This window comes from Corvus brachyrhynchos, unplaced genomic scaffold (assembly GCF_000691975.1).
Source record: "Corvus brachyrhynchos isolate BGI_N302 unplaced genomic scaffold, ASM69197v1 scaffold46, whole genome shotgun sequence".
Classification (NCBI taxonomy): Eukaryota; Metazoa; Chordata; class Aves; order Passeriformes; family Corvidae; genus Corvus; species Corvus brachyrhynchos.
The window spans coordinates 5,804,888-5,822,341 of NW_008238838.1; the positions used below are offsets into that span (position 1 = coordinate 5,804,888).

The 17,454-nt window shown below is 61.5% G+C and overlaps 2 protein-coding genes and 1 long non-coding RNA gene across 7 annotated transcripts in view; 2 read left to right on the plus strand and 1 right to left on the minus strand.

Annotated features, from left to right (window-relative positions):
* Positions 1 to 2,077, plus strand: part of SCN4B (sodium voltage-gated channel beta subunit 4) — a 5,945-nt gene extending 3,868 nt beyond the window's left edge. For all 3 annotated transcript variants that reach the window (XM_017738442.1, XM_017738440.1, XM_017738441.1), the window contains exons 2-5: positions 349 to 512; positions 1,178 to 1,403; positions 1,630 to 1,759; positions 1,847 to 2,077. In XM_017738442.1, the coding sequence (XP_017593931.1) occupies positions 411 to 512; positions 1,178 to 1,403; positions 1,630 to 1,759; positions 1,847 to 1,940 (552 nt within the window). In that variant the 5' untranslated portion in view covers positions 349 to 410 and the 3' untranslated portion in view covers positions 1,941 to 2,077. The remainder of the gene's footprint in view (positions 1 to 348; positions 513 to 1,177; positions 1,404 to 1,629; positions 1,760 to 1,846) is intronic.
* A 2,211-nt stretch (positions 2,078 to 4,288) lies between these two features.
* TMPRSS4 (transmembrane protease, serine 4) lies at positions 4,289 to 11,755 on the minus strand. Of its 3 annotated transcripts, none has more exons than XM_017738452.1 (13): positions 11,443 to 11,755; positions 8,197 to 8,227; positions 8,002 to 8,138; positions 7,716 to 7,868; positions 7,501 to 7,630; positions 6,676 to 6,777; positions 6,549 to 6,589; positions 5,968 to 6,127; positions 5,673 to 5,839; positions 5,373 to 5,468; positions 5,118 to 5,257; positions 4,832 to 4,981; positions 4,289 to 4,693 (listed from the first exon to the last, which is right to left on the minus strand). In XM_017738452.1, exons 1-13 carry the CDS (start codon positions 11,753 to 11,755, stop codon positions 4,682 to 4,684), a joined length of 1,632 nt encoding a protein of 543 aa, XP_017593941.1. In that variant the 3' UTR covers positions 4,289 to 4,681. The 3 variants fall into 3 exon arrangements, with proteins under 3 accessions (XP_017593941.1, XP_008635257.2, XP_017593942.1); XM_008637035.2 differs by having other exon boundaries at positions 8,002 to 8,115; positions 11,443 to 11,535; XM_017738453.1 differs by lacking the exons at positions 4,289 to 4,693; positions 4,832 to 4,981; positions 5,118 to 5,257 and having other exon boundaries at positions 5,968 to 6,146.
* Positions 11,756 to 11,812: 57 nt separating this feature from the next.
* Positions 11,813 to 16,273, plus strand: LOC108447683. Its single transcript, XR_001863342.1, has 8 exons — positions 11,813 to 11,902; positions 12,332 to 12,484; positions 13,403 to 13,494; positions 13,857 to 14,044; positions 14,737 to 15,180; positions 15,491 to 15,607; positions 15,980 to 16,072; positions 16,184 to 16,273. It is a non-coding gene; the product is annotated as an uncharacterized LOC108447683 (long non-coding RNA).
* Positions 16,274 to 17,454: the final 1,181 nt, after the last annotated feature.

The window sequence follows — 17,454 nt, forward strand, 5'->3', positions numbered from 1 at the left end:
ACAGCCACGCTAATTACTGCTCCAGCTCCCGCCTGAAGAACAGAGCTCTGCTTCGCTTTGGCTTTCTTCTCCCCCTTGAAGGTCTAGCTGGAGGCCTGTGGATAACATGCAAATCAGGGCTCTCATTTGCACGCTTTATTCGTGGGGATATTCTGGTTCCCTTTGAACCCGCGCTGTCTCTGTGGGTGACCCAGCCCCAGTTTCTGCAGGAGCAGGTCCCCTCTGTCACCGAGCAGTTCTGGGGCTGGGGACAGGCACCTTTGCTCCTGCCATGGTAGCCTGGTGTGCCAAAGGGGACGAGGGGTGACAAACCCATGGCCTCACTCTCTCCTCCCCTCTCCCTGCCAGGTTTGCACGTCTTTGCCATCGCCTTCGCCTTGGAGGTGTCAGTGGGGAAGACCAACACGGTGATGGCTCTGAATAACTCCAATGTCCTGCTGCCCTGCACCTTCACCACCTGCATAGGCTTCCAGGACCTGGTCTTCACATGGTATTTCAACTCGACAGAGCTGGTGGGTGGCTCTCTGGGCTCTGCCTCCGCTTTCCTGGCAGGTCCTTTTGTGCTTCCCCAGCACAGCCCGGCACTGCAGTTCTCGCTGTTCCCTTTCTCCTCATGCAGGATGCCCTTCTCTCCAAGTGCCACCAGCTCTGGGGGGGACAGGGCTGTGCAAACGGGGTGACTCAAATACCCCAGAACATCCGTGCTTTTGGCACAAAGCTGTTCTAGGTTTGCTGCTGCCCACAGGCTCATTTGTTTTCATAAATTGGCTGTTCAGGTGCAAATCTGCACTTGGGGCAAAATATGGTTCATTTCTTCCTCCTTCGCTTGCCCTGAAATATGAAAGGTTCTGTACAGATTTGCTTCCTGCTGTGAATATTTGGCTCCTCAATTCCTCAGCAGGACGGCTGGTTTGGAGCAGTTCTGGCCAGCAAAAGAGCTCGCTTCTAGGGATCTCCCATTTTTTGCATAGTCTGTTCCATTACTTCAGGACAGGTTGGATCTGCTGCTTCCCAGCAGGATGGGCATCAGGTTCCTCTCCACGGCCCTTCCTGCTTTAATGGGGTGTAATGGGACATTTGGCACGAGTGTCTGTGCGTGCAGAGCTGAGTCTGGGCACCCTGAGGAGGATGTGAGCCTTTCCCTCACCCAGCTGATCCTGCCTCCCTGCCTCTGCAGATTTACCATGGCAAGATAAAGAACAAAGCCTCGGAGCCCACCGTCATCCAGCACAACCCGCGTGTGGAGTTTGTCGGCTCCACCACCAAGAAGGACAACAACATCTCCATCGTCCTGAACAACGTGGAGTTCAGCGATGCCGGCAAGTACACCTGCCATGTCAAGAACCCCAAGGAGAAGAACGCCCAGCACAACGCCACCATCTTCCTCACCGTGGTCCATAAGAGTGAGTGCTGGCCAGGGCACCGGGGTGGCACTGGGCTGGTGGAAATGCCAACACACAGTGACAGCCTCCTTGGCTCACAGTTGTGGTGATGCATGGCGGTGATTGACATCCCTGGAGGCCTCGTGGGGCCTTCGGGTGGAGGGGGTGATGGCTTTTTGGGGTGGGATGTGCAGCTGGGAGCTCCCTGCTCCCCTCCCGAGCCCCCTCAGCACCTTCTCTCTCGCAGTGGTGGAGACAGACAACACTGTGACCCTCATCATCGTGGGCGTGGTGGGGGGGCTCATCGGCCTCCTCATCCTCTTCATGCTCATCAAGAGGGTGGTCCTGTTCATCATCAAGAAGATGCAGGACGGGAAGTGAGTGCGGGGCTGCTGCCGCGGGGTCGCGGTGAGCGGGGCCGGGGGACAGGGGCTGCCAGCTGGCCGTGTGCTCTCCCCGTGCAGGAAGGAGTGTCTGGTGAGCTCGTCAGGGAACGACAACACCGAGAACGGCCTGGCCGGCTCCAAGGCGGAACAAAAAGCACCACCAAAGGCATGAACGAAGCAGCAGCGCCCCGAGCCCGCCCCGCCCCGCCGCGGGAGCCCGGGCAGGGGACGAGCCTTCCCCTTTTGTTTTCTTTCCGAACTGCCAACGCTTGAGACATGTTTCTATTACACACGTGCCTGCAACCTGCACTGCTTCTCGGAGAAGGCTGCGGCTGCCGGGGGGACTGGGAGCTTCTCGCGGACTCGGACTGGGAGGCTGCTGGGGCAGACGGAGCCAAAAAAAGGTGCTGGGCCAGCGGGGGTCCCGGCGTGCCCGGAGGGTGGCACGGTGGGTGCTGGCGATGCTGACCTGAGGTGGCTGGGAGCTCCTGCTTCATCGGAAAGGTTTCTGGAGCAGGGCAAGGATGCTCCGAGCTGGCCGTGCAGATGGAGTGGCACAGGAGCACGGGAGGAAGCAGGGCTGTGTTAAGCACAATGGAGAACCAAATCCGTGAGAGACCCTGGTTGTGCCTCGGTCCTTCCCACAGCAGGCTGGGCGGCTGGCCGTGTCCCAGGGTCACTGCTGGCCCGCGATAGGGGGGGATGCTACATTTCACACTGGCTTTGTCTCCGTGCAGGGCCATCCCTGGGAGCAGGGGTGCTTCTCCCCAGGCAGCCATCCTGGCAGCGCTCCCCGGCTTTGTGCCGCCCCCTCCCCTCTCTCTGGAGCTCGGCACTCAGAGCAGCGATGCTTTTGATGCTGGTGCCAAGGCTGAACGCGTTACGTGGATATTTTTGTATGAGATTCCAGGGGGAAAGCAGCCACTTGCGTTTCCCTTTCACCGTGGCGTCCGTGGCCACGCAGGGAGGGAGCACAGCCGAGCCCTGGCGAGGGGAGCCGGGCCAGGGCTGTGCCACCGGCCCACTGGGCAACCTTGGGCAAGTTGCTCTGCCTCTCCATGCCTCAGTTTCCCCATCTGTAAAATGGGGACAATAATACTGCTCTACCTCACGGGGTGGGTGTGAGGGGTCCTTGGCTAACGATGGTGAAGTGCTCTGCAGTGAGGGGTGCTGCAGAAAGCCGGGGGGTCTTCATGAGTGGACTCACAAGGATGTGAGACACGAAGTGAGAGAGCTACAAATGAGCTTGTCAATGTCCTTTAAAATGTGATTTGTTCCCTATTTCTCCAATTTGTGGGTGTCTGACAGTGAAGCTGCAGGACAGGCGGCTCCCCCGTCCCCACAGTAAACTGGGATTCACAGCTGAGCCACGACTTGCTGTGGGGGCTTGTGCCCTGGCAGAGGTGCTGGAGTGGGAGGTAGGCAAGGATTTGGTGGCCAAGGTGAACAAGGAAAGGCTGGGTGCTACCTTCTCTGGAGATACTGGTGCACAGCGGGCTGGTCACCCCAGGCTGGGCTCAGGGGCACCCATTGGAGCAGAGCTGTGTGCTCGGGACAAGGGACAGGGACAGGCACCTGGCCCCAGGCAGGTTCCCTTGGCTGTTGCTAAGACAGACATGTAGGAGTCGAGACCTTGATCTTCTCTCTGATGGTCTGTGGGACCCTCAGGCCAATCACTTGACCTCTCTGTGCTTCAGTGTCCCCATTTGTAAGCTGGGGACAGAGAATCTGAGCTACCTCTCAGGAGGTGTGAGGTGCCCTGCACGGCTCTGCCACCATCCCGGGGAGGAAGGCGCTCTGGTGCCAGGTGTTGTGACACACCACTGCCACCTGTGAAACCTCCCAGTCACCCCGAGAGACCCCCGGCCCGCCCTTGGAGGAGCCCTCCCGTGGGGGAGGACAGCGAGGGGAGGAAGGGAGTTTTTTTAAAGAACTATTTTTAGCTGTCCTAACCTGTTGGCCTTTTTTAGCCGGTGAGTGGACGCAGCTCCACTTCCCGCCGGATATGCAATGCTGCACTATGCATGGATTACTCCTCTGGCTTGATGGGAAAAGTCCACATAAGCAGTTTTTGGAATGTGACTCCATGTGCACACGGGTGCTCCGGGGGAGCGGGCTGCCTCGGGGGCTTGTGCCAGCACCGGTGGGGCCCCTGCTGTCACCGGGGCTTTGGGGGGGCTGCAGAGGCTTTCCGGGGCATTTCGGGGAGAGGGCCCCCCTGGGAGAGTGTGCTGCCACAGGCACGTGTGTGTGTCCAAGCAGATGTAAAGCTGTGTGAGAGGAACCTGCGTGTGAGCACGGGGTGTGTGCGCGCCGGGCTGTGTGATGACTTACAGCACATCTTTGCACTGTAGAGGTTTAGTTAGCTTTGCCTTGAATGAAATAAAGTTTACGTTTACTAGAGAAACTCGCTGTGGTTTGGGGTTGCTGTGAGTGTCTGGGGTGTCTGTTTAGGTTTGGGGGGGCAGCTGGGTAAAAATAACCCTGTGAGGAAGCAGGACAAAGGCTGGGGAGGCTGTATGAAAAAACAAATCCTTTCCTTTAATGGGAATAGGGGAACGCTCTAACATCAAACATAATTTCTCTCTGTACAACAGGAGTGAGCTCACAGCAGCTTGGCCCCCCAGGAGCCACCCTGCCACAGCAGGGTCAGCACAGGGCAATAAATTAATCTTTCTCCGGAAGGGAGCTTGAGCTGGTGAGATTCCTTCATGGGATCAGCGGCTGTCACTCCGAGTCACCCTTTGCCTCCTTGGCTGGGCTCTGGCGCCCTAAATCACAGCTGCCAGCGATGGTTTGGGAGCCTCTGCTCACCTTCCGTGGCCAGAGATCTGTGTCCCTGTTGCTGCCAGAGCAAGGGCAGAGGGATGGGAAGGGAGGCTCGGGACGAAGAGTGTCTTGTTCCCGCAGGTCTCAGAGCTCCGACTGCAAGGAGAGAGAGGCACAGAAGGAATTGAAAGCTTTGAAAGCACAGCCAAAACCAAGAGGAAAGTAGCTGTGTCCTTAAGGAGGCAGCTCAGCTGAAGGGAGCCGCCTCTGCCCCTCGAGCAGGACAGCACTGACCCTGCGGACGGCGTAGATCCAGTCGAGGTAGGCACGGACGCTGGTGTAGACGCCGGGCGTGCTGGGGGTCCCACAGCCCTGGCCCCAGCTGACAATGCCCACGACCTGCCAGTGCCCGCTCGAGTACAGGAGGGGCCCGCCGCTGTCCCCCTGTGAAGGACAGACCCTCAGGATGGGCCTGCACACCTGACTGCTCACAGCAGCCGTTCCCATACAGCTCCTCCCTCAGAGGAGCCGTGTCATGGATGGGGACGGACCCACTCCCGTGTCCAGCCCGGGCCCCCACCTGGCAGGTGTCCACGCCGCCCTGGGGCAGGCCGGCACACAGCATCCTGTCGGTGACATCGCCGTGGTAGGCGGCCTGGTTGCAGCTCCGCTTGTCGATGAGCTGCACCTCGGCCTGCTGCAGGCGCTCCGACAGCTTCCCTGCGTGACCCACAGCCTCTCAGGGTGAGGAGGGAGCCCTCCAGCCCCTCTGCTCCTGCCAGCAGTGCTGGGGGGCTCTGCCCTGTCCCTGTCACCCCCACGCTGTGCCGCTCACCGTGCTCCTCCATGTAGCCCCAGCCGATCACCCACAGGGGCGTGCCCGGCACCAGCTCTTCGTCGAAATAGGGCAGGCAGATGGGCTTGGTGCTGTCTGGAACAGAGATGTCTGGGGGGGCTCACCGGGAAGGGGCCCGGACTGGCTGGGGACAGCCACCAGCCGGGTACCCCGCTTCCTGCCCCAGCACTCAGTGCCCATGGAACGCTGCCATGCCGGGCATCACCCTCCCAGCCCACATGCCAGTGCCATCAGGGGACACCGGTGACTCCTGCCACAGGAGGGCTTTGCCAGGCTCACCTGTGTCATGCACAGGAGAACGCAGCTTCACCAGGGCGATGTCATTGTCCTTGGGGGACGCGGGTGTCACCTCTGCCAGGAACACCTTCTCCACGGCGAAGGTGGCAGCGCCCGACAGGAGGTCGGAGCCGGCCTTCACACGCCAGCTCTGGATGATGGGGTTGTTCCTGCGCACACACAGCGCTGTCACCGCTCGTCCCCCCACGGGGACAGGCCCAGAGCCCTGTGCAAACTGGGAATCACAGGACACTGAACCCACACACGGCTCAGACCCAGCGGGGAGGTGCCCACTCACTTGAAGCAGTGCGCGGCCGTCAGGACCCAGCCGGGCCCGATGATGCTGCCCCCGCAGATGTGCTCCTTCCTGTACTGCAAACTGACCTGCCAGGGCCACGTCTCGATGGCAGCCGGGCTGCCCCCCAGCACCCGCGGCGTCCTCCCGCTCTGCCCGCAGTCTGTGAGGCGACACATTGGCTGGGACAGAGCAAACGGAGGCTCCCAGGGACAGGAGCGTGGCCAGCGTGCCTCATGCCCTCAGCACTGCTGTCACCCCTCATCCCCAGGCTTGCTGGAAGGGATCCAGCCATCCCTTGCCCGGTCCAGCCCCCCAGGATAATTAGTTTAATCAGGGTAATTCGCCGGTAAAAGTAAAGCCAGGCAGGCAGCTGGGTAAGCCTCCCTTAGGAGTTTTGTTTCTGGGAGGTTTGTGCTGCCTTAACGAGGTTAGCAGTAATTAAATCCAGCTTTCCTCGCACAAACACTGCGGGATGGGTTTGGGATGGAGCCACGCTCCCACTGGGCCGTGCCAGGAGCGAGGACCTGGAGCAGGGCGAGGCCCCAGAGCCCGCAAGGTGCAGCCACCACCGTGGTACTTACTGGAACAGAAGAGTGACACAACCAACCCCGAGAGGCATTTCCTGCAAGAGGAAGGAAAAGAGCTGGATTTGGCTCCTCTGCCAGGCACCACAGGCTCCTGCTTGGGGCCCACACCCTCCCCACTCACCTGCCCGGCTCAAGCACCTGGATGCTCCCATTGCTCAGCACGACCTCGTAGGGAGGTGGCAGCTGCCCCGCACCCACCTCCACTCCGTGGAAAGTCGGGGTGCTGGAAGACACGGGGGGACAGGGCTTCAGGTGTGGGGGAGGACAGGCACTGGAGCCCCAGCACCTCGGGAGCCTGGATCCCACAGCAAAAAGGGGCTTCCTCGGGACAGGGATGCCAAAGTGGGGATGTCAGAGCCCTGGAGGGCCGGGACACTGAGCCCAGGACCAGGGACAGGAGCAACTGAAGGAGGGGAGAGTGTTCCCTGCAATGCAGAGGGGTGAGCAGCTGGCTCTGGGAGAACTCAGGGGGTCCCTGCTGCTGTGACATTTGGGAACTCTGTTCAAAGCCTCAACCAATGACTTTTTGGGCCTGGAAAACACCAGGTTTGGCTCAGTTTGGGCTCCTACAGTGGCTCAAACACCAGAACCCATCTTAAAAGGGAAGTGCAGGGCCCTGAGCCTCCTCCTCAGATGAGCTGTGTTGGCAGGGAGACCCTGGGCTGCTCTGGGGAGGGCAGAGCTGCAGGTAGGGGGGATGGAGGGAGAGCAGGAGCAAGGCAGGGTGCCTGTGGGCTGTGACAGAGTGGGGCACGGCACTCTGCTCTCACAGGAGGCTGCCAGGGCTCCGAGCCAGCTCCTGGGGACTCACAGAGTGCTCTGCGTGCTGGGGATGGACTGAAACCATTAGTGCAGAGCTCTGAGTGCTTTGCAGATAAGCAGAGCCCGGCTCCAGAAGAGCTTTTAAGGGAGAGGGGCAGGTGAAGCAGGGGGAGCAGCCGGGTACCTGCTGTAGCCCATCTGCTCGCAGGCGGCCCTGGCCAGCGCCGGGGTGAAGTGGTCGTGGCACACACAGGACCAGGCTCCAGTGTTGCTGTTGAGCACCTGCAGGATGGATCTGTCTTTGGAAACGCGGGCTGGAGGCAGACACAAAGTCAGCTTTGGCACAGGGGGCTGCAGCAGCCCAGCCCCCAGAGCTCTGCAGGGGTGTCCTGCACTCACCCCTGGCTGGTGGCCCCTCGGGGACCCACTGGGGACAGTTGGCCTCGTCCTCGCCCTGCAGACAGTCCAGCTGCCCGTCACACACCTGCTTCAGCGGCACCAGCTTCAGGGGCTGCTTGCAGAACAGGTAGTGGTGGTCCAGGTAAATCTTCACTGGAGGGAGAGGGGGGCTCAGCGCAGAGCCCCAGCTCCTGGGCAGGCTCAGGGCTGGCACGGGGGGCTCAGCAAGGAGCTGGGTCTGCGTTTGCTGTGAGAAAGGAGGGGAAGAGGAGATCAGGAGCTGTACCCAGGAACCCGATGGCGACCAGGCAGGCGAGGGTGAGCACCACGGCCAGGACGAGGATCCCGACCCGCTTGAAGGACTCTGACACCCTGGAGGATTTGGGTCTCGTGCAGGGATCTGCAACACAGAGGAGCGTGGCCCTGCGTGGCTGGGCTCAGCGTGGCACCACTCATCTCTCCCAGCTCCCACAGGTGTTACCTCTGCTGTTGAGCCGCTCCAAGGCCGAGTCCTGCAAAGCAGAGGGGAAAACCAGTTATGAGCTGAAACAGCAGCCAAAAAGCAGCTGGGAGATGGGAGGGTGTGTTGGAGTGTGGATAGCCAGCCCATGGTGAGCTCACGGTCCTGGGAGGGCAGCAGGGAAACTGCCCCAGCCTCCATCAGAGGTGGCTTTGGAGCTGCTGGGAATGGGGGTGGCACGTCCTGTGTGACAATGCCTGGCTCTGCGGTCACCTGCTGCCCTGTTCCCATAGACACCACCTGTGCAATTCCAGTAACTGGCTCTCAATGGTGTAGAGTTACTGCCATTAACACACCAGAGGCTTAAAAAGTCACAGATGTTGCAAAAGAGGCGCTGTCTGATGTGCCGAGAAACCCTGAGTCAAAATACACACGCCTGCGGGGCTGCGGCACACGGGCATGTCACGACGGGGTTGTGTCTTCAGTAGGATCAGAACCGGGGTGGCACAGCCCGAGTGCTCTCCACGGGCTGCAGGAGCACCGGAGGAACCAGCCCGAGCCAGGGGAACCAGCACTGCCAGGGCGGGGAGGGAGGGAGGGAGGGAGGGAGAGGGAGGGAGCTGTGCTGCTGCTAGGACACGAGGTAAACACAGCCAGGGCTGGAGTGGGCATGAGTCAGGCATTGATCCGCTTGAGCTCCTCAAAGTTATCCTCCTGTGACAATCCCTTCTACGAGAAACCCCCGGCGATGGGAGGACAGGTGCTGTGAGCCTGTGCTTGGTGGATGGGCTGAAGCCCAGAGCCCCTTTGGGAGGGTTCAGGTGGGTGCTGGAGCTGTCTGCTCCGTGCTTTCCAGCCCCGGTTGTGCTGTGCCACCAAGCAGCCATTTGGAAAAGGGTTCCTGCTCCACTGAGCCTGGTCCCTTCCATGCCCCGCCAGTCTCAGTCAGCTCTTTTCCTTTGCTGTTGCTTCTGGACTGTGCCACCACAGGTAAGACAAGATTTTTGCATGGACAGAGGGAAGGAAGGTTAAACCCGCTGTGATAAACCCACAGATCCAGGTGCACGATCCAGGAAGGTTTGGGATTTGGAAGCCTTTGCTCCAACTGCTGAACTTCAAGAGCAGCACGGGTCTGGAGATGATGGTGTTTGTCACCTCAAATGAGAGCAGAGGTCCCTGTGCCATGCCAGGACTCAGAGGCTGGGGCTTGGCAGGGCGCTGTGGGGGCACTGGGGATGTGGCACAGCTGAAGGGGGCTGTGCCAGCCCTCAGCAGGTCAGAGGAGAGTTGAGCCCTCCCTGCCCAGGTCACGGGGCCAGCGCCTGCTTAGACATGCACACCTTAAGATTCATTAGTACAAATAGGAATTACATATGTCAATTAAAACTATATTTGAAGGAGGATAGAGGAACTGATCCATTTTAATCTTATATTTTAGGTGTGGCCCTGCCGCATGCCTTGGGCCGCCAGTTTTGGGAACAAGAAGTGACCTGTGCCGGGGAGGACTGGATCCTGCCTGGTGCCATGTGGCTGTGTCCCAGCATGTTGGTGTCTGGCTCTTTGAGGAAATGCCAGCAGCCTTTCTCCCAAAGCCAGGCCCCGCCGGTGCCTGTGCCGAGTGTGGGCAGCTTGTGCCAAATTCTCCACCCCTGGATGGGCTCTGCTCAGCTCCTGGGGTGCAGAGCCTGTTTCCTGGTGGCAGGGAGCTGCTGGGAGCAGGAGGGCAGGATGGGAAGGGAACCTGGGTCCTGCATCTCCCACCTTGGCTGCCCCTCCTGAGGCGCTTCTCTGCGGAGAAGGGAAAAGCTCCCGAAGGCCTGGGAGTTTTGTAATGCTGCACCAACACCTTCAGCACAGCCAGCCCAGGGAACGTGGGGCCGGTCCTTCCTCATGCTGACCTCCTGTGTCACCATGGGCCTGGGTTGGGCACCACCTGGATAATGGGATCCTAACGGTTCCCTGCAGGAACGGTCCCAGGTCGTGATGGATGCTCCAGGCCCCACTGCAGCAGCACGGCTGCCCCTGCCTGTCCCCACACTACCCACACTTGTCCCCATCACATCATCCAGCACTGGGCTCCTTTCCAAGACACCAGGTCTGGTGCTGATGCAGATGAGATAGGTGATTATTAGGGTTTTTTGGGGTTTTTCTTGCATTTTCTTCAGCCCACGAACTTCTGTTTCAATGGGATTCAGAGCTTGGAGCTGCCTCACCATGACTCCTCTCAAACCCACACCATGAGCAGGAGCTGCACTGGTTAAATCCAAAGCAAGGCGAGAGCCATGCCCGCTCCTGCGTGGAGTGGAGGCACATGACTCCCTGCAGAGCTCAATGCTACCGAAACTAACCGAGCTCCCTTGCTGTGCTCTCTCGGAGCGCTTGGTGTCCACGGCCACTGCAGGCTCAGGCTGTGCCAGTGCCGGCCCAAGAGCCGTGGGGTTCCGATGAACCTCTTCACCCCTCGCCAGCTGGGAAGCCGTGCTGGGGGGCTGCAGGGTGTGCTGAGCTGGGTTTCATCCCTCCCTCAGGAGCAGGTGGGATGTTCCTTCACCAAACCAAGCTTCGTGGGGTGATCAGATTCCGAGGGTGACTCCTTGGCTGCGGGGATTTAACCCGTGGATGTGTGTAGACGTTGTGGGGAGTGAGTTCCCCACCCTGAAGGGGTTGATGTCCCAGTGTGCTTCTGCTGGAGGGTTTTACAGTGCCCGGCGAGCTTGGTCATAGGTACCTGCCCTCTCAGGGAAGCGTCTCCCTCCCAAGGAGGGGCTGCATGCCAGGCTGGGGTTTGGTGGCCATGGCTTTTCCTGCACAGGTGTGTCCCCTGTGCCGAGCAGAGGGACCGGCAGTGTCGCACTGGGAGCTGCACTGGGGGGTGGCAGGGCCTGGCAATCACCCAGGCGGTGCCCAGGAACCAGCCCCTTCTCGAGGGATGGGATGAGACACTTCAGAAGGGCCTGTTCCCCTCGGCAGGGGGGACACTGCCTTGCTTGTCTGCTCCCGGGGCCGGGAGAGGGGAAGGCAGCCCCAGAACTGTGGGAGCAGGAGCTCGTGGGGGTACCCAAGTGCTGTATCCAGCCACGGCGGGGTGTGAGAAACGGGGGGAAAACCCTTCCCTGGCTGCTGCCAAGGCCGGGGAGCAGCAGCTCTGTGGACTTGGGCTGTCCCATCCTCTCAGAACCGCTCCGGGCCCGGAGCACGGCCGGGCACGGGGTGTGCGGGGGGCTGGTGCCCCCCCCGGGGCCAGGGGCAGCGCTGCCAGTGACTCACCATGTTCATCCAGCTCCGGTGTGGTCCTTCTGCCCGCAGAAACCCGGCAAATCTGCCCCGGTGCGGGACCCGGGGAGGCTGCGGCTGCCCCGGTGCCCTGGAGCCGGGCCGGCGATGCTCCCGTGCCCCTGTGCCTGCGCTCGGTGCCCACGCCGCGCTCCCACTGGGGCAGCACCGCCCCGGCCCTCCTTAAAACCCACAAGGGGAGTTGTGAAACAGGAATTATGGTTTGTATTGTAATACAACACCGGTCTATCAGCAGCACCACCACCTGCGGTAATCTCCCGAGCATCTGCCACTGGAGGTGACTCATCTGCGGGGCTGCTGTCACCAAATAGCTTATCAGAAGTGAACGGACTGATTTTTCCTGCTCCTCCTGATGATAAGAGGATCCACGGCCATCCCGCTCTTTGTCCGGCTCTTCCGCGTTGCGCTGGGTTGTTTTCAAACCGATGTTTGAGTAGGTGGAGGAGGAAAGGAGGAGAGTTTGTGCTCTCGGGTCACTCGGTCTGTGTGTCCCCGCCAGCCCCAGATCACAGCTGGGGGAAGTTGAAGGGAAGGGAAGGCAAGTGGGTGCCCATGGAAGGCTACCCCAGGGGGGGACCATAGGGCGCTCTCAGGGATGGTTGAGGGCCGTGGATCTGTGGTTATCCAGGAATAATCAACCCTTCTGGGATGGAGCGGTTTGCCTTAGCCTGGCAGGGTGGGAGGAAGGTTGACGGTGCAGGAGCCACTGCCCCAGCGGGGTGAGGGTGGCCCAGGGAGCGGGCTGGGGTCGGGGAGGCTGCGGGCTGCCCTCTGCACCCTCATGCTGCAGGTGCTGGGTGCGCAGGATGTGCTGAGCAGCTAATTACCCCCTTCCCCTGTGCTAATCCGGCTTTCCCAACAGTCTGCTGCTGCCAGGCGTGTGGCTGTGCCAGCGGGAGACTGCGGAGCACCCACGACCTCAGGGAGCTGTGCCATCGCTGTGCCAGCTCATCCCTGCCAGAGGGGTCCTGCCCGCTCCCACAGCCTGGCCAGGGATCCACCTGTGGCTCTGCAGGTAAGGGGCAGAGCTCCCCACACTCACACTGAGGATCCAGCCCCCCTGGAAGGTGTGGGGACCTCGTCTGGCTGCGTCCTCAGCCCTCGTGGTCCATGCGATGCCCAGAGAATATGCGATGCAGGGTCCAGCCAGAGGCTGCCTGTGCTACTGTGGCAGACTTCAGCTTGAAAAATGGTTTAGGGGCTGCAGCAGTGGGAGCTGGGCACATTGTGGGTCGCTGGTGCACCTGGCAGGTCCTGGCAGCCTCCCCAGAGCATCCCAGTGCCAGCCCTGCTGCCATGGAGGGGAGAGCAGCCCAGGAGCAGCAGCATGGCAGGAGCAGCCCTTCCTCCTTTGAGGTTCTGAAGGCTCTGAGGAAGCAGCTCAGGTTTGCAGATGTGTTACAGGCTCCGGGGCTTTGCTTCCTGGAGTCTGGCTGCAGCCAGTCACCCTGCCCTGCTCCCAGAGCCCAGCATGACACAGGTTTCTGGGCGTCTGGCTCCACTGGGGTCAGGCAGGGGTCAGGCAGGGATGACTCAGGGATGACCCAGGGCTCTGAGTGGCCACCAGCATCCCCCAGCTGCACGGACACACCCCCATCCCCTTCCTCTCGCTGTCCAGCAAGGAGTGGTCCCAGCTCAGAGAGGCTGGCAGCACTGCCAGGACCTGGGGGGCTGCAATTCCCATTGTCCCATCAGTGTTCTGCTGGCCCTGCACCCCTGCAGGCCCTAGGCATCGCCTCTGCTCTTGGCACCGAGGTCCTCACCCTGGGCAGGGCTGCTGCGGGCTTGGCTCCTGCCCTGGCCGCCCACTGCCACTGACGTGGGGCACGGCAGGGTCGGAGGCTGTGCAGCACGAAGCAGGGGGGAATTTTGCCCCTGGATGCCCAGTTTCCAGCTGTTAATGGTTGTACCTGTTTGTCACTTTTCCCTGCAGCCACGGGAGGTGGTTTTCCCTTTCTACGAGCAGGAGTTGATTCCCGCCTGACCCCGTGGTTTGGGACTTTGAGAAGAGGATCCAATACAGCTGTAAGTGCACCATCCTGGGACATGTCTGACGGGGGGCAGCTGGTGAGGGTCACCCCGTCCTTCCCTGTCCCCTGGGGTCCTGCATGAGGCTCCAAGCCTGGGGTCTGCGTGGGCCTCGGCCACATTCCTGGCTGCTGGTCTTTGCCAGGAGGTGGCAGTCGGAGGACACGGCCACCCCGGCACCTTGCCAGAGCTAGACACACCTGTGTCCAGGGTGTCCCTGCCCCTCAGGCTCCCAGTATTCCCAGTTCAGCCTCTTCCAGCAGCGGGAGGGCAGAGCTGCCCGCGCAGGCGGGCTGGGCATGGAGATGTGCTGTCTGTCGTGTCTGCTGCAGCTCCTCTGCTTTCTCCCTGCAAACCAGTTGGACCAGTGGGCCAGGACTGGTGCTCAGCCTCGCTGCAGTGAGACAGCTGTGCCATCAGGAGAGGAGGGGACAGGCAGAACGTGCCAGGCTCCAGCACACACAGGGCTCTGCAGCAGCGGCCTCCAGCCTGGGATAACCGAGAGCAGCTCCTGTGGCAAAACACTGGGACATGGACTCCCGGACAGGTGAGTGGGTGGCCTTTGTCACCCTCACGGGGCAGAGGTGGGATGTTTATGCCTGGGCAGTGGTTTGGTGACCTCCCTCCCCTCTGCCCCGTGAGCTGGGGCTGGGGCTCAGTGCTGGCGTGGCTCTGCCCGAGCAGTGCTGCTCGGAGCCATCCCCCGGGATGTGGGGATCTCTGCTCCCGAGGGGGCCAGGGCAGGGATGCCTCCCACACACGGCACGGGGCAGGGCCTGGGCACGACGCCGTCACCCTCCCACGGGCAGTGGGCGTGGAGACGGGGCAGTTTCGGCAGCCGGCTGATTCAGGGAGGCTGTTGCACCACGTTCCTCCTGCCCCGCAGCTCCCGCTGTGAGTCACGGCTGCAGCAGCTCCCTGACCTCACCCACACCGGGGGTCCCGGGGCTCCGGCTCGCTCCTGCCCCAGCAGAAACACCGGCTGCCCACGTACCCTGAGCCCTGCCAGGAGCGCCGGCTGGAAGGGGCAGGGCAGGACAGGCAGGTCCTGCTCCTCTGCACGAACCCTGGGAGCTGCGGCGCGATGCTCTGCGGCCCCGGCTGTTTGTGGATCCATCAAGTGGAGCGGGTGCTGCGGGCTGCAGGACGCCCGGGGACCTTGCTCGCTGTGTAAACACCGTGACCACAGGGGAAATGTTCTCACTCCGATGGCATCTGCCTAAATTTAGCTGCTCTTAGGTCATCCTTTTCCGCTGTCTCCTCGCTCCCGGTGCCGCACTGAACCGCGTCCCTGTGCCCTGCACTGACCATGCTCCGGGGCAGTGCCCACACCCCCTGCGCCCTCCTGGCACAGCCCCAGAAGAACTCTCAGCACAGGAATCGATACTCAGGGGCTGTGCTGGGCACCTCGGTGTCCTGACAGTGCCAGGATCGTTGGTCGGTGCCGGATTCTGCCAGACCCTGCGGCACGGCTGGGGGGGATGGAGCGGTGCAGAGCCCGCGGATGTCCCGCACAGCCCCGTCCGTGCCCCGTCCCCGCCCGGCGCTGGCGGCAGGAGGCTGCTCGTCCTAACAAGAACATCCTCTAGAGGGAACTGCCAGCCCAGAAATGGGGCTGCGCGGGGCTGGCTGCGCGCATCGGCCGCTCCAGTGCCACCAGGAAAGGAGAATCACCCCGCGAAGGTGTGAGTGGGACCAGGAGTGGGGATACAGCATTGTCGGGGTGGCCAGCTCCCTTCCCAGTGACCGTCCCACCTGCCAGCTCACCTGGGACAGCGGTGGTCTCCATCATGGGCCTTTGGGGGTAGCAAAAATCTCTGTGCCACAATCCTGGACAGCCCTGCAGGGTGCAGTCCCTCCCGGCCGTGGGGACAGCGCACGCCGGAGAGTTGTACCCCAGCTCCCAGGTGTCCTGACCCTGCAGGGGACAATCGGGACCCCCAGGCTCCCGGAGGTGTCCGTCTGCAGACCCCCTCCTCCCTCTGCTTTCCAGGACAAGAGCCCATCAAGGTGATCGGGGTTGTCTTGGGCATTGGGCTGGCCCTGCTGATCCTGGCGAGTTTTGGCTACACCTTCATCCGGTGGTACCGGAGGGGCCGCTCCCGGCGCCGTGAGTATGGGCAGGGCAGGGGACAGGAGGGACAGGGCAGGGGACAGGAGGAACAGGGCAGGGGACAGGAGGAACAGGGCAAGGAGGGCTCAGAGCATGGGGCTGCAGGGACTGGGATGTGGGGAGCATGGGGCTGCAGGGACTGGGATGTGGGGAGCATGGGGGATGGGGTCCCCTGGTGCACGGGGGCTCTGGGCCGAGCTGGGGGCACTCTGAGGTGAGGAAGGGATGCACAGTGATGTCCTGGTGCTGTCCCGCTGGCTGTCCTGCCTGTCCCCCCCCCCGCCACACAGACTCACGGCAAAGCAGAGGTGTGTTCATGGCACCACATGGCTCTGACACCTCTCCCTCCTCTTCCTCCTGCCTCCCCAGGGCCTGACTTCGTCTTCAACCTCTACCACTCGCGGTGAGTGACACCATGGGAGGACCAGGGCAGGCTGGCAGCTCCCTTTGTGCAGTGCCAAGGTGTCACACACCCTCCCCACTCCCAAATCCACCCAGCTCTGCTGTTGCCAGGGGGCTGGCAGGGGCTAGAGGGGGACAGGCAGCTTGGTGACCTCTCTGCTTTCCCTGCAGCGGGCTGGGGTCAGTGGCACTGGAGCTGGTGCCACCCTTCAGCATCAGTGGCTCACTGGGCACCTCGGGCAGCGGCTACGAGCCCTTCCACAACCAGGGGCCGTGAGGTGGGAGCTGGGCTGGTGAGCAGGTAGGACATCCCCCTGTCCCCCCCGTCCCCCAGTGCCGTGCCCCAAAGCCTCCGTGCTGCCTTGTAGCCCCTGGCCATGGCACCTTTCCCCAGGACAGTCCCACAGATTTTCCAGCAAAAGTCCTGCCTGTGGCTGGGGGGCTCCAGGGGCTTTCCCTGGGCTCTGGTTTTGGTTTCTCCCCGCACAGGCTTTGGTTTGTGTTTCCTTCCTGGCTGTCCCTGGGATGGGACGTGTGGCCAGGGACAGAGGGATGCAGCTGGAGCCCGGGTGCTCTTGCAGTGCTTCCTCTCGCTGCCTCTCACCCACCGCCCAGCACCAACAGAAAAAGCAACCAAAACCAGCTGGGGGGAATTCCTCCATTTTCACTTCTGTGATAAACAGCCCCTGAATTGTTGGATTTCGACTGAAATGGCAATGGTGCAGTTTCTGTTGCTAAAAAAGCCTCACGGAATCACAGAATCGTTGGGGTTGGAAGGGACCCCTGGAGAACATCTGGCCCAGCCCCCCTCTGTCCAAGGCCACGTGGAGCAGTGACACAGGAACGCATCCAGATGGGTTTGGGATATCTCCAGAGGGGGAAACTCCACAATTTCCCTGAGCAGCTCCTCCATATTCAGTTCTCTCGCTGGCCCTCCACAGCCATGGGAGCATAGGAGGTGCCTGGGGCCTGCACTGGCCTCCCCTTTCTTGGGATGAGGAAGAGCATGCAGCCTTATCCCAGGATTCCTCAGCACTAATCCTGGAGGAAACAGCCCCGTTCCCCACGGCTCAGAGACCACCCAGCCTCCTGCATGCCCAGAGACCTGGGAGCAGATTGTTCTTAGGGAACCAGCTGAGGAGGAGGGCCAGGAGCCCCAGATTGTGGCTGGATTTGTGCAACTGCAGAAGACGCCGTGAGGGAACAGGAAATCTGGCTCAGAGGGAACGGGAAATCTGGCTCAGAGGGAATGGGAAATCTGGCTCAGACCTCCTCCTCCTCCTCCATCCAGCATCTGCACCAACATGGAAGCTGGTTCTCTGCACTGCCAGTGCAAGGAAACGCCTCAGAAGGCCCCTGTGGAGCTCCTCCTGGATTTTTTGTACCAATTGCCTTCGGTTTCAGCAGAACAAGTGGCTGGGGGAGGGGCTGGGGCAGGGCCA